This window comes from Trachypithecus francoisi, unplaced genomic scaffold, assembly GCF_009764315.1.
Source record: "Trachypithecus francoisi isolate TF-2019V2 unplaced genomic scaffold, Tfra_2.0 Lachesis_group0, whole genome shotgun sequence".
NCBI lineage: Eukaryota > Metazoa > Chordata > Mammalia > Primates > Cercopithecidae > Trachypithecus > Trachypithecus francoisi.
In genome coordinates this window covers 58,818,669-58,832,983 of record NW_022681453.1, presented here as the reverse complement: position 1 = coordinate 58,832,983, position 14,315 = coordinate 58,818,669, and the positions used below count along the sequence as shown (strand labels likewise).

General features: G+C 52.0%; 1 protein-coding gene across 3 annotated transcripts in view; it reads right to left on the bottom strand.

Annotated features, from left to right (window-relative positions):
- FGD5 (FYVE, RhoGEF and PH domain containing 5) overlaps positions 1–7,013 on the bottom strand; it is a 124,778-nt gene extending 117,765 nt beyond the window's left edge. For 2 of the 3 annotated variants that reach the window (XM_033210806.1, XM_033210807.1), the window contains exon 1: positions 6,837–7,012. In XM_033210806.1, the coding sequence (XP_033066697.1) occupies positions 6,837–6,849 (13 nt within the window). In that variant the 5' untranslated portion in view covers positions 6,850–7,012. Of the gene's footprint in view, positions 1–6,836 lie in introns of all 3 variants that reach the window. The other variant, XM_033210808.1, reaches the window with a different exon arrangement.
- Between the last annotated feature and the right edge of the window lie 7,302 nt (positions 7,014–14,315).

The following is a 14,315-nucleotide window of genomic DNA, read 5'->3' as shown; positions in this document are numbered from 1 at the left end:
ATCCAAATATTATTTCAATATGTAATCAATATATAAAATGTATTAATGAGGTGTTTGGCATTCTTTTATTGCTAAGTGTTCCAAACCGAATATGCATTTCACATTTGCAGCACATCTCAATTCAGACTAGCTACATTTTATGTGCTCACTAGCCACATGTGGCTGGTGGCTACTGTACTGTGCAGCACAGCTCTAACTGGTTTAGATTTCTTCATGGGACTGTACCACTGGCACCTCAATTTCAGTATTTCTGAAGCCAAAGTTGGTATCAGTGCCAATGGATTCAAAGGTTAAAATAGCCACTGCATCAAACCCATAATCCACACCATTTCATCCACATCAATGCCCAGGCCAACCACCGACATCCATACAATGACCCAGAATCTTCTAGAAATAGTGACTATCAAACTCCTTGTTTCTGTACACAGTCAAGTGTGTCCTAGTTTGGAAAAATATCTATCCAAATTAGTGAAAAACAAAAAATTGGAGCTTAAAATGATACACTTCAGCTACCTGTCAGGGTAGGGTAACAGAGGGAGCTTTTGGAGCCTGGCTGATCTGGGTCAAATCCTGACTCTGCTACTTACCAGCTATGAAATTCAGCCTCAGTTTCTTCATCTGTAAAATGGGTGCCACACAGCACCTACCCTCAATGGGTTGTTTCAAAAAGTAAAGGCTACATAATATATCAAAAAGGCTCAATAGCAGGCCTTCACGTAGAAATACTCAATAAATAATAGCTGTTGTTCAGATAAAGCCCATCTTTGCCTACCCCAGATCTTCCCTTGGTTGAAGTCTTGCTCTACACCGATACACTACGTAATATGAGCTTCACACTGTCAACACTGGGTGGCAGGCATTGGCGCGAAATTATTCTTTGGGGATGGGACTCTCATTTCTCATCCTTAACAGGTGGGCATTTCACATCGGTGCCATGAGACGTGATAAAGGGACAGGTGGGCCATGAAAAATGACCATCACCTTGGCTACATCACCCCCCTCCCACCCAGTCCTTCATCCAACCAAGCTATTGATCTACAGGCACTGTCTCCTAGGCAAAGGTTATGGTGGGTGTCTGAGGCATGATCCTGCAAGAAAATGCCTTCCCCACAGGAGCCTCTGGGAGTGGCAAACACTCAGCGCCTGTCCTGTGCTCCCAGCCCGGGGTACAGAGTGCTTCAGCCACACCCTCTCTGAGATCAAGGCAAGCCAAAACCAGAAAGGCTTCATCTGACCCTCAATGAAGGATGAGGAAACTGAGGCACAGAGAGAGTGAGTGACTGGTGTGGGGCTACCCGGCAATTCCAGATCAGGGCTGTGATAGAACCTGCGTTTCCTGCTTCCTGGTGTTGTCACCTGACCCTCTGCTACCCCCTTTTTGCCACAGAGTGTTTCCTCTACGATGGCAGAGAAGGATAAAATGCAGGGAAACGAAGTCCAGGGTGACCAGAAACAGCTGGGCAGTTAAAAAATGTATGTAAGCCGGGCGCAGTGGCTCACGTCTGTAATCCCAGCACTTTGGGAGGCCAAGGCGGGCAGATCACGAGGTCAGGAGATCCAGATCATCCTGGCTAACATGGTGAAATCCCGTCTCTACTAAAAATACAAAAAATTAGCCGGGCATGGTGGCGGGCACCTGTAGTCCCAGCTACTCGGGAGGCTGAGGCAGGAGAATGGCATGAACCCAGGAGGCGGAGCTTGCAGTGAGCCGAGATCGCACTACTGCACTCCAGCCTGGGCGACAGAGCGAGACTCCGTCTCAAAAAAAAAAAAAAGAAGTATGTAAGGCTGGGTCCAGGGCTCAGAACTACAAACTGACCAGAAAGTGAACAACTAGCTTTAATTTGCTACCATTCAATTTCTCTTAGTCTAATTCCATTAAATACATATTGATCGAGTGCCAACTACGTGCCAGGCCCTCATCTAGATTCTTTGGATGCATCAATAAGTGTAAGAAAGCCCCAGACACAGGGACCTTGTATTAAGAGATGGTGGGAGATATGCAAGAGAAAGGGTAAGTACGTTACATATCACATGCTAGATGATGATAAAGTCTATGGAAAATGATTAGGAGTATTTTCTTTTTTTGCAATTTTAGATAGAGTGACCAGCATAGGCTTCACTGAGAGGACACATGAGCAAAGACACGCAAGCGGTGAGGAAAGCTAGGACTCACCTGGCATCCAAGAAACAGCGAAGAGGCCAGCATGGCCCGAAGGGAGCGAGTGATCACACAGGAGAAGCAGATGAGGCTAGAGGAATCATAGGAGGGTGCAGATTATGCAGGGCCTTGTAGACCATGGCAGGACTCGGGCTTTGACCCAGAGTGATGTGGGAAGCCACTGCAGGATTTTGGGCAGATGGACATGCACATTCTGCCTCATATGTTGAAATAAACTGAAATGGTGAGGAAGGAAGCAGGGAGACCAGTGAGGAGACTCCTGCAATTATCCAAGCAAGAGATAATGGAGGCTTGGACCAGGCTGAGGTGAAAAGAGGTCAGATTCTGAACAGGAAGGGAGAGCTGAGGGGATCTGCTGACCATATGAATGTGGGGTGTAAAAGAAACAGAAAAGTCAAGAACCACACCAAGGTTTTGAGTCTGAGCAACTATGAAGGTGAAGTTTCTGCCAACTGGAACAGGGAAGACTGTAGGTGCTGGGGAGGGAAACCCAGAACTTCAGTTTGCACGGGTCAAACTCCAGTCACAGTCACCTATTATACACCCTGGTGGAGATGTCAAGCAGCTGGAGATGTCAAGCAGGTTCTGGCTTCTGAAGATAGGTCTGACTAGAGAGGTCACCATCATAGAGATGGAAGTTAAGGCAGGAGCCTGGTGAGATAACCAGAGGACAGAGAAGAGGGCAGGGCCAAGGAGGGAGCTCTGGGGGCCCCAGCCAGCAGAAATGAGGGTGCAAACAGATCAAGAATATGAGAGCACCCAGCTCTGCCCCCTCCTACTCACCCGCCTCACAAAAGGGAGCCAGATGGAGCTCCTGACCTCAGCATCATGTTATCTGGGTCTCAGCGCAATTCTGCCCACAGAAGACTCAGAAAAGCGAGAGCACTGAGTATAGGTTGAAGGACAGGAGGATATTCACAATTTAAAAACAGGCTCCACCTGGATACAGCATTCCAGGGAACTTTAAGGTACGCTGAGCTTTAGGGTATGGTAGGGCGAAACTATAGGCTAAATCAGAGCCGCAGTTTCCTCCTCTGGATTTGCTGTCCAGAACCCAGCATAGATGTAGCTGATGGACCTTCTGGGCTCTCCTGAGTTCCTCTGGAGAAGGCTATGGTGTGAACCTTCCCTCTCCTTGTATCACAGAGCCTGGGGGTCGGTCCCGCCTCACCCTGAGTTACTAATGCCCAGGGCCTCCTGGCAATTTGCTATGCCTGAGGATGACTCAAACTCCAAACACCCTTTGAGCCAAGATGCCAGGAGTCAACTAGGGGGTGGCGAAATCACACTGACAGGAGGAAGAGATTTTTAACAGCTTCTAGTGATATAAATAATCCCCAGCCAGCCCCCTGGTACCAGTTTATATTTTCTCTCTCTATTTTAATTAAATATCTGTCACTCACATGTTTGTGCTTGCTTATCCCTTGTCGGCTATGTAGAAGTTCAATTAGCAGGGGTATTGGGAGGAGCACTGGATGGGGAGCCAGGAGCCCTGATCTTCACAACTGGCTCTGCCTTAACTGGAGGTGTTGTCTTGGGCAAGTCCCTTCCCCTTTCCAGGCCTCAGTTTCCCCATCTGTAGAGTGAGGGGACTGGACCAAACAGTCAGTCTGGTTTGCTCTGGCCGACCACAGCCTTCTAAACTCCTGGCTCTTCTTAAGACATCCTCTGACATCCCATCTTCAGTTACAAAGTCTGTTTCAGCTGTAGTTCACTATACTCCCCCTGGAAGTCTCATAACCATATGTTGCAAGAGTAATTATCTTCCAATTTCACCTTCCAATTACATCTTAATGTAACTTTCATTCCTGGGTGCCTGCTGGAATGTCCAAGCCAAGCCTGATGATTTCTAATTAGGCTGCTATTAGGCTGGTCCAGTGATCCAGGACAGGGCACTACCAGCAAGACAGCACAGGACAGCATGGGAAGAGGCTCAGGAAGGCTGCGCTTCCATGCCAGCTATGTTACACATCGGCTCTGTGATCTTGGGCACATCATTTTGCCTCTCTGAGCCTCAGTTTCCTTTTTGGTAAAATGATGAAATACCCTGTTTTTTCATAGGGCTGTTGAGAAGTTCAGGAAAATAACAGACATGATGCCTAATAAAGTCGACTGGCAAACATTTCCTACACCCCTACTACGTGTTAGGCACTGGATAAAAAAGCAGGCCCTCGGGCCGGGCGCAGTGGCTCAAGCCTGTAATCCCAGCACTTTGGGAGGCCGAGACGGGCGGATCACGAGGTCAGGAGATCAAGACCATCCTGGCTAACACAGTGAAACCCCGTCTCTACTAAAAAATACAAAAAAACTAGCCGGGCGAGGTGGCGGGCGCCTGTAGTCCCAGCTACTCGGGAGGCTGAGGCAGGAGAATGGTGTGAACCCGGGAGGCGGAGCTTGCAGTGAGCTGAGATCCGGCCACTGCACTCCAGCCTGGGCGGCAGAGCAAGAAAAAAAGCAGGCTCTCAGGCTGGACAGTCTGTGTTTCAATCTTGTCTCAGCCCTTCAATAAGCCAGTGACCATAAAATCTCTGCACCTCAATTTTACCATCTATAAAATGGGGATGGCAATGGTACTCACCTCATAAGGTGACTGTGAAAACTAAATAATCTGACAGAAGTAAAACACCTAAAAGCAATACCAAGTCATAGTAAGTACCCAATAAATATTAGCTGGTATTTACTGGTTGCTATGCGACAGATACTGTTTTTTCTAGGCACCTTACATGTTTTAGTCTATTTAATCTTAACAACCCCGTTTTTCAGATAAAGAAACTGAGGTGTAGAGAGGTTAAATAATCTGCTTAAGGTCACATAACTAAGCATATGATGGTTCTGAGATTCAGCCCTATGGAGTCTGTGAACCACCATGCCACGTGATCAGGAAATTCAGACCATGGTGCATGGTCTGAATGTGAGGCTGGTATCATTACCATCACACTGAAAAAGGAACCAGGCTTACACTGAAGACAAATTACACGAAGGCTGAACCCAAGAGTGACAACGACTAAGATTTCCTGGGACCAAACCTGCCTCTAAGTTTATTCCAACTCACTCCATCCCCCAGATTCTCAGAGAAGGGAGGGTCTGCCCAAGCCTCATGCAGGAAAACGTGGGAAAACTGGAGTCGCTCTCACCATTGTTACAACGCGAGTTTTATTAGGAGTGTAGGAAAAAGCTAGCCTGGCTCTGTTCAGGCCATGCCAGCACAGGCAGGAGGCAACCCCCTTTCCAAGCAGTGGCTGGCTGGGCTCTGGGACTCTGTTGCCACCTCTTCCATTCCCGAAAAGTAGCATCCCCGATCCTGCTCCCCAATTCTGTGACCCACCCTCACTAACTGTCCAGGTCCCTATATGCCCAGCAATAACAGGGCCTGGACACGGGAGGTACTGCCACACTTCCAGACTGTCTGAACGCGCAGCCTGCACCTCACTGCTAAAACAATGACTTTTTTTCATTAAAAAGATTTTTAGAAGAAAAAATCCTACACACACACACACACACACATACACACACACACACCAGCAGGATATGGTTCCAAGACAGTCAAAATGGTGGCTTCCTGTTTCTTTAGGGATGTGTGTTTTGGAGTATGGCTTTGGACAAGGGTGTTGGTTGGGGAGCGGGCTGCCTTCTACTAAATTCTGTGAGAAAAAGAAAATAGAGTGGAGATTGCTCCTTGGCAGGCAGATGAAGTTAGCGGGGACTGTTCCCTTGCAAACTCTCATCTTAAGGGAACTTTCTGCGCTCCCCGTAGATGGAGTTGGGAATCCCGAGGACTGGGTTTCAGGCACCACCCATCTCCGAGTCTCACGTTCTAAATCCGTTAAATGGCACTACTCTGGAAGGATCCCTGCGATTTCAAACACATTTTGATTTCACGGAATCTCTGAACTGCAGGGATGAGCTGAGGGAGTCAAATTCATAGAGCAGGAACACGACGGACTGGGGGTGGGGGAATCTGGAAAGGCTCAGCGCGGGGGCCAGGAGCGTCCCCTTGGAGTTGGGTCCCCCAGGAAAGGCAAGATGGACGCCCCCGGCCAGGGCGCTGCGAGGGAGGGGTGCGCTATAGGGGGATTAATTTAAGGCTTTATAGTCTCATCTGGAGAGTGAGCCCCAAGCCTCGGGGTCTATGGGGAGCGAAGGGAGCAGGAATCCTCGTTCCTGTGTGCCAAGTACTGAAGGACTGGGAACTGGTCCCGGAGTCGGGGAGAGCTCCGGACGGGTCCCGTGGGTCAGGTGTGGCCCCTGATAGATGAGCAAGGACCTGTCCGGGATGGTGGGGAATGGAGGGCAAAGGTTTTGGGGCCCGACCAAGTCGCTTTTGCGAAAGGGGCGTCTTTCTCTGTTGCGGAAGGGACACTCACTCCGGGGACCGCCATGGGAGTGGGGTAGTGGCGCGCACGGCAAGGGCGCGGCCTCGCCAAGGCTGAGAAGGTCCCTGAGGCAGCGCGCTTCGGACGGGGGCCCCCGATTCTCAGCCTTCTCGGCGAGGGGACCCCGGAGCCGCGCACGCTTTGGCCGAGGCTAAGCGGCACGGGAAGGTCAGGGGATTTCGGGCAGCTTGTCCCGGGCGCCCCGGCAGCTCCAACTTGGAGCGCCCAGCCAGGGTCCCTCACGCTCGTGCCTCGGCGCGGGAGGTCGCCGGGCCTCCTACCTGCTCTGTTCATCTTCAGCGCGCGGGGCCAGGGCCGCCGTCCGCGCGTCAGTCCGTCCGCGGGTCCCAGTGCGACTCCGCACACCGCCTCCCTCCGCGGCCGCCCCGCAGGGCCCGCACCCCCTGGCGCCCGCGCGGCCTCGGCGCGCCTCGGACTCCGCGCGGCGCGCAGGGCAGTAGTGGCACGGGGCGCGAGCCTCCGGGGCGGGGCCGCCGGGCGGGGGTGCGGGGCGGGGGCAGCCGGGGGAGGAGGAGGAGGGGGCGCGATCGCGGGGGCGGCGGCTGGGGCAGCGCGGGACGTCGCGTCCGCTCCTGGCTCGGGGCGCGCTGCGCTCTGGCGGCGGCGCCTCCGCCTGAGCCTCTGCCTGCGCCGCAGCCGCGCCTCCGCCCCCTCCTAGACATTTCCTCCGCTCCTGAAGAGGAAGGATTTTTTTTTTTTTTTTTTCCTGCTCGGTCAGGGATCCAGGGAGGCGAGGGCCGGGGCGTCCCTGCGCACATTTAAAGGGGCCGTGGCCATGGGCACCGTGGGAGGCACTGGGGTTCGAAAGACGGGAACTCAGCGAGTTGGGCTTCTGGGGTGTTCCTGGCTCCTTCGCCCAGCGGACCATGTATCCCTTTATTTTTGACTATGGGCATTCGTTCAGTGCCGCGCCAGCCTCTGCGCTGAGCACGGAACAAGACAGCCCCAAATTCTTGCCCTCAGGGAGCTTAGACAGGAGGAAGTCGGTGGAGACACCATTTCAAAGCGAGGGAGGGAAACCAGGGCAATGGGGCTGAGCGATGTCTCTCAGAGGGCGCCGCGCATTCTCGGGGCCCTCCCCCCCGTGTTTTATCAAATCCTCCAGGTTTGAGAACCACCGGAGTAGAGACTGGATGATCAAGGAAGGCCTCCATGAGGAGGTGACATTGGAAGGGAGACCCAGTTAATGAGAAGCCTTTCCTTTTCCACTCAGCACACACCTGGCAGCCTCTCGCAGGTACCTGCCTGGTGCAGGGCGATGTAGACCAAGCCTCCACCCTCCAGGAGTTCCCAGTCTGCTTGTCCACACAGACAAAAGCAGATAGTTCTGCTTCCCCGAGGCTCGTGCTGGGATGGGAACGCACAGGTGCCTGTGGGAGCTCAGAGGAGGACCCCAGCGGGGAGGGTTCAACCAAAAAAGAGGCCTTCCCAGTAGAGGGAATCGCTGGGGCAAAGAATTCGCCGAGATGGGAGAAGCCCTGGCCTGCTGGAGGAGTGTCCAGAAGTGGTGCTGGAGGTGGATCTGATTTCCCCAGCTGTAAAACTAGGAACTGAGGCCCGGCGCGGTGGCTCAAGCCTGTAATCCCAGCACTTTGGGAGGCCGAGACGGGTGGATCACGAGGTCAGGAGATCCAGACCATCCTGGCTAACCCGGTGAAACCCTGTCTCTACTAAAAAATACAAAAAAACTAGCCAGGCGAGGTGGCGTGCGCCTGTAGTCCCAGCTACTGGGGAGGCTGAGGCAGGAGAATGGCGTAAACCCGGGAGGCGGAACTTGCAGTGAGCCAAGATCCGGCCACTGCACTCCAGCCTGGGCGACAGAGTGAGACTCCGTCTCAAAAAAAAAAAAAAAAAAAAAAAAATTTAGGAACTGAATTTGATCTTTTCAAAGTCCTTTCCATCTCTGAGCTGCCCCAGAGTCCTTAATCCTCCAGGCTTTTGTGGAGAAATACTTGTGACTCGAATAGAAAATCTGTGGCTGAATTTGGTGTTACTTAGACAGGCTCTTGATACATTTTATGGGTCCATGCATGGAGGTGTGGCAGGGATGGAGATGGAGGTGATGGTGGAGGTGGTAGAGGTGGCGAAGGTGGCAGTAGCAGAAACAGAGAAGGTGGAAGTGGTGTCGGAGGTGAAGGAGGAAGAGGTGGTAGTAGAAACCAGTGGTGGTGGAGAGGAGGTCGAGGTGGTGGTGGTGGAGGTGGAGAGGGTGATGTACATAGTTGTGGAAATCATGGCGTAGCTGGAGGACATAATATACCCCGTGGTAGTGGAAGAGTTGGAGGTGGTGGAATTGATAGATGATGTGGATGTGGTGGAACTGGAGGAGATGAAGGAAGTGGTGGTGGTGGAGGTGAAGCTGAAGGAGGTGATGCAGGTGGTGGAGGCGGTTGAGACAGTTGAGGTGATGGAGGTGGGACAGGTGAGGGAGTGGATTGAGTTGATGGAGGTGGTGGAGTTGAGTGAGGTGGTGGAGTTGAGGGAGGTGATAGAGTTGGTGGTATACAAGGTGTGGGCAGGTATATCTGTGTTTAAATGTGGGTACAAATGAGTGAGTGGATAAATTGCTTCAATATTTGATGCAAAAAGAAAATATATATTTTTTAAAAATTGATCTTGTTTCTGAGATTGGAAATAAAAGCAAAATACCCTAGAACCCCCAGGGCAGGAGCAGGTGAGGGAGGCTCAGATAATTCAATTCACTGCCGGTGTTACTCTTCACTGTTAGCCCATGCAAAGGAGAAGGGAGGACAGGAAGAGACCTCAAGGTTTTGCTAAGCCATTTCCACTACTGTTGAATTTGGGCTTTGAGGCTAAGCAGTGTCTACTTTAAAAGATCATAGCACTAAGGCCAGCTGGGAATAACACAGGTCTAAACTTGTGTAGCTGAAGCCACACAATAGTGTGGAGTGATGGGCTATGAAATTGAAATGCTTATTCTTTTGTTTGCTGTTCCTAACAAGAGAAAATGGATAGGAAAGACTGTTGGCTTTACAAACACCCACTGCCAATACTGGTGGTTGTATTTATGGGACTGAGCCACAGCTACTCACTGAATTCAGGGGGAATGACTGCAGATACCCAAAAAAGATATGATGTGTGGGGGTGATGACCATCATCACTACTTTCTTGAGCCTTTAACATATGTTTTTGTCCCAAGATTTTTATAAAGGAGTTATTATATCCCCATTTTACAGATGGAAAAACTGAGGCCCAGAGAGAGGAAGTGACTTGCCCTTATAGTCCAGCCAGGACTCTCATCCCATTCACCCATTTACTACTCTGTGAATGCTTGAGGTTCTTGGCGTTGCCTTTTGTGGGCAAGAACCTCTCCATGCTTTTCTGGAGGATCTTGGAAGGTGGAGGACAGGAACCTCTAAGGCAGATGCCAGCGAGATTGACATCTGAGCAGGCTTTCCCTTTCTCCCCCTTTATTTTTGCTCTTTCCATTCTGCCATCTCTTTCTATCTACTTTGGACAATCAGAATGGCCAGCAGCTGCCAGCAACCTCGTGGTGAAAACCTAGTGGGAGCTTTGGAAGTGGGGGCCAAGGGGACCATCACCATGGTTCTACCACAACCAAGGACCAGCCAGATGTCCGCCTCAGAGCCTGGGGAACTTGGGATCAAAGGAACTTGGATGTCCAGTGCATCAGCCGGGTGAGGAGACAGTGGCACTAACAGCAGGCAGTCGTAGCAATGACAGTGATAACAAATGCTAATAGCGGATGCCTGCTGAGCATCAGCTCTGTGCTCCACCCTTTCCATACATCTCATGACAATGTAAAGTGATTTTTATCATTGTCCCCATTTTACAGGTAAGAAAGCTGGGGATCAGAGGGGTGAGACACTTTCTCAACACCCAGAGGCAGTGGTGGAGTCAGACCCAGGTCCGTCTGTCTCTAGGGCGTATGCTGCTTGCTTTATACCACATTTGCTCAAGGTCACCATGGCAGAATCTTGACCAGAATCCTGGGCATTCCTTCCTTTCTTCAATTCATTCATTCAGCAAAAATGAATGGAGTGCCTACTTTGTGCCAGGTACCTGGCCAGCTTTACAGCCCAGCCTCACCCTATGCTTCCCAGAGCGCCCAGGCTAGCTGAGGAAGGCCACCCAACATCTAATTACCACCAGCCCAATGAGAGCACTAATGGGGAAAACAGACCTCCTGACTCCCAACCAGTGTTCGCATTATGGTACCACCCCTCAGATGCCTTTAGACTCCTGCGGTGGTGATGACAGGTTCTCCGGAGGCTTCTGAAAACAAAGTCACCCCTCACTGCACCCTTTAAGACCCCAGGACCCTCCCCACACACAAAGTTCCATCCCACACACCTCTCACTCATGCACATGCGTAGTGCACCATTCTCCAAGTCAGCAAATGTTTCCCATCTTTTTATCATCCTTGGACAATCTGGGGCTGACTACCTCCCTGAACACGGCTCGGGTTATGGCAGCCCCAGCTCCAAATCACTGAAATCCAGCTCCCTATTCCCACAGGCCTGAAGCCTTTAAGCCAGCTCCAAAGCTGGATGTGGCCACCTTCTCCAGAAACAAAAAAGCACCCGGGCTCTGTGAGCTCATGTGAAAGTGCCCATCACCAAGCCTCCAGACAGGCAGTGGGACGTGGTGGTCAGGAGCCACATTAACCTGGGCGTGACCTTGGGTGAGTCACTAAGCCTGTTTCCTCATTTGCAAATCGTAATAGCTGATATTTGCTGAGCTATATGCTGATATATTTGTGCATTCGATATATGTTTTGCATATATTACCTCATTAAATCCTCCTAACAAACCCATGCAGTAGGCATTGTTATTACCCCCATGTTACAGATGAGACTGCCACAATGCAGAGAGGCGAAGGTACTTATTTGCCCAGGAATACACAACTAGTAAGTGGTGGGCATGGGACCCTGGTTCTGGGGCTGGCCTTCTTACCTACTTCAGCACACTCCTCCCCACCCCCAATCAAATGGAAATGATAATAGTGTCTCCTCAGTAAATGAGGTCATTCATCTAAAGCATTCAGTATGGGAGAGGGATACAGGGGGTGCTTAATAAATGATGTCTGGTACACAGTTGGTGCTCCATAAATGTTCACAAAGTCAACTCACCAGGAACTGGGGCACACAAGCCCACAATCAGAGCATGAGAAGATCAGGAAGGAGCACTTATTGAGCACCCTGTGCATGCTGGAATGAGCAGAGTTGGGGGTAGTGGAGGGCAGTGCGAGAGCAGAGCAGCAGCCTGTGGAGGTGGCCTGGGCTCTGCTTCCTGCCCCCACGCAGAAAGGGGTGACCCTCAGGGTTTGGTTCCCACGCGTGCCGGCCACCTTTGCATCCCGCTCCTGTGGCAGGGGCCCCCTGTGTTTCCCATTTTCCACGAGGTCCACCTTTTGTCACCTAGAAGAAAATGCATGCTATTAAGAAGGAAATTACCCTGGCCCTGCAGCCTCTTCAGCTGCTGACCTCTTGGTCCCTGCAGTCTCAGACTGCTCACCCTGCAGTGCCACGGCTGTGACACCATCAGCCTCTGGGGCTTATCTTCCCCTGAAAAGTAATTGAGTTGCCTTCCTGGCTCCAGGGAGGACAAATCTAAGCCAGACACCTGCTGGGGGTGCAGGGGGCGGGATTGGGGGTAGAGGGGGGAGGGAAATGATGTCTTAGCAAGGCTGCCCTTCCCTTCCCATGCTACACACATTGCTGGGGGACATCCGATAAATTTGGCTCGGACCCCCACCGCCCTGACTATGCTTACCCAGGCTGAGAGATGAGCAGGTTCTCAACCACACCAAGTACTGGTTCTGTGGCCCTGGGCAAGTCATTTCACCTCGCTGCACCTCACTTTTCTCCTCTGTAAAATGGGCATAATGAAACCTCTCTTGGGTTGAAGTGAGGATTCAGTGAATTTTAGTTCTCTTCTCTCTTCACTTCCCTGTCCTTAAAGAGTTCATGGTGTGGTCAGAGAGAAGGGCCTGGGATCAGCTAACCGTCATGCAGGGCAGCTGAGCTGAAAGTCGGGGATCGAATTAAGCTTACCCCTAAGAGGAAAGGAGGTGACATTTGGGGTGGGCCTGAAAGGTCAGGCAGCATTTTCCAGGTGCAGCAGTAGGGTGTCCCTACTAGGTACAGGGAAACCGCCTGAGCAAGCGCCTGGAGGGATGGAAGAGGAAGGCAGGTAGGCAGGGTGAGAAATTTTTGTGGTCACAGCACAGGACGTGTATGTGAAAGCTCTCTGACTGATGGTGGGCCAAAGAGTCTGGACTTTACCCTGCAGGTGAAGAGGAGCCATAGTCTAGGGGAGGGGTGACATGGTCAGACCTGTGTGGTAGAAAGCTATGTGGTAGCTGGAGTGGTGGATGAGTCAGAGGGGCAAGCCTGGAGGTAGGAAACCTGGAAGGCAGGAGTCGGGGTGCCACAAGAGGCGATGAGACCTGAACTCATGAATGTTCCTGACCCGCGGGGGCTGCAGGGATTCAAAGGCATGCTGGAAGGCTTTCAGGAGGAGGTGGGCTTTGATCTGCACCCTCATCAAAGGCAAGGGCATTCCAGACAGGGGTGGGGATGGAAAATAGGGGCCAAATCTGATGACACTGGAGCATCTAGCCTGCCGGGTGGGAGTGCATTTGGGCGAGAGGGGTAGGCAGGGGCCTCAAGGTCTTGGTCTAGCAGTCTTTGGCTCTCCAAGGAAGGACTGAGCTCTGGGGGAGGGGAGTCAGAGGCTGGGCAGGGCCAGCTTGGAGTTTTTATTATCATTGGGTGGGATTTTTATCACTGGGTGGGATTCAAGGTCTGTGGAGGAAGCGGCCACCCTCTTCCGGCAGCCATTTTTTTTCCTTGCACTGGCCTGTTTGGCTTTTTCCCGAGGCTGCATTTCCACAACAGCCCCTCCTGGCTGACTGGGTGTGGGCACGGCTCCGCCACACACCCAGGAGCAGGGGCGGCTGGCCTTAGGCTTCCTGCCCCTCTCTGGGCAGGCGGATTGGAGGAAAACAGCCCTCAAGCCTTCTTCAAAACAGGAAACTGCTCTCCCTGCTTCCTGAAGGGCAGGAACTGTCCCTATGGCAACCATGGGACAAAGAGGCCACATTAACCCTTCTGAGGGCAGGCCTGGCTGAGAGCCTCTTCACCAACCTCTCCTGGGCGTACAGATGACAATTGGGGGTCACATCCCCCAAGGGACAGCCCCCAAGTCTCACCACCATTCCAAGGGAAAGGCAGATCTGCATGTTATACCCATTGGATGGAGGACAACATGGAAGTGAACTCAGAGGGGTGGAGAGGTTGGCCCTCATCTGGGCCACACAGTGCAAGGACTTTGGGTTTCATTCTCTGAACAAAAATGTGGAGCCACAGAGGAGGTGAAGCAGGGGAGGGATGGATTCTAACTCACATTGTAAAAGGTTTTCTTTTGGCCATGGGCGCTGGTGGGATTCAGTGCAGAGTGACAGGGACTTGGGACTCTGAAAGGTGTTTTTTCTGGGGGACTTTGCCCTGAGAACCCTGGAGAGACCTGAGTCATGGGGAGAGGTAGTCATTTGTTGTTGTGGAGGGTGGGGGAAGGTGGAGACTCTGTGGCCTGCACCCAAATGTGGCCACCACTCAGGAGCCCAGCCTTCTCCGTAACTGGCCATCAGCTGTCCCTCCCCCACCCCCAGTGGTCGCCGTAAGGATGCCACGAGCACAGCTCCCAGCATTGTGGCTGCACACAACAGCAGCTCACCAGTTGCTTTGGGAATAG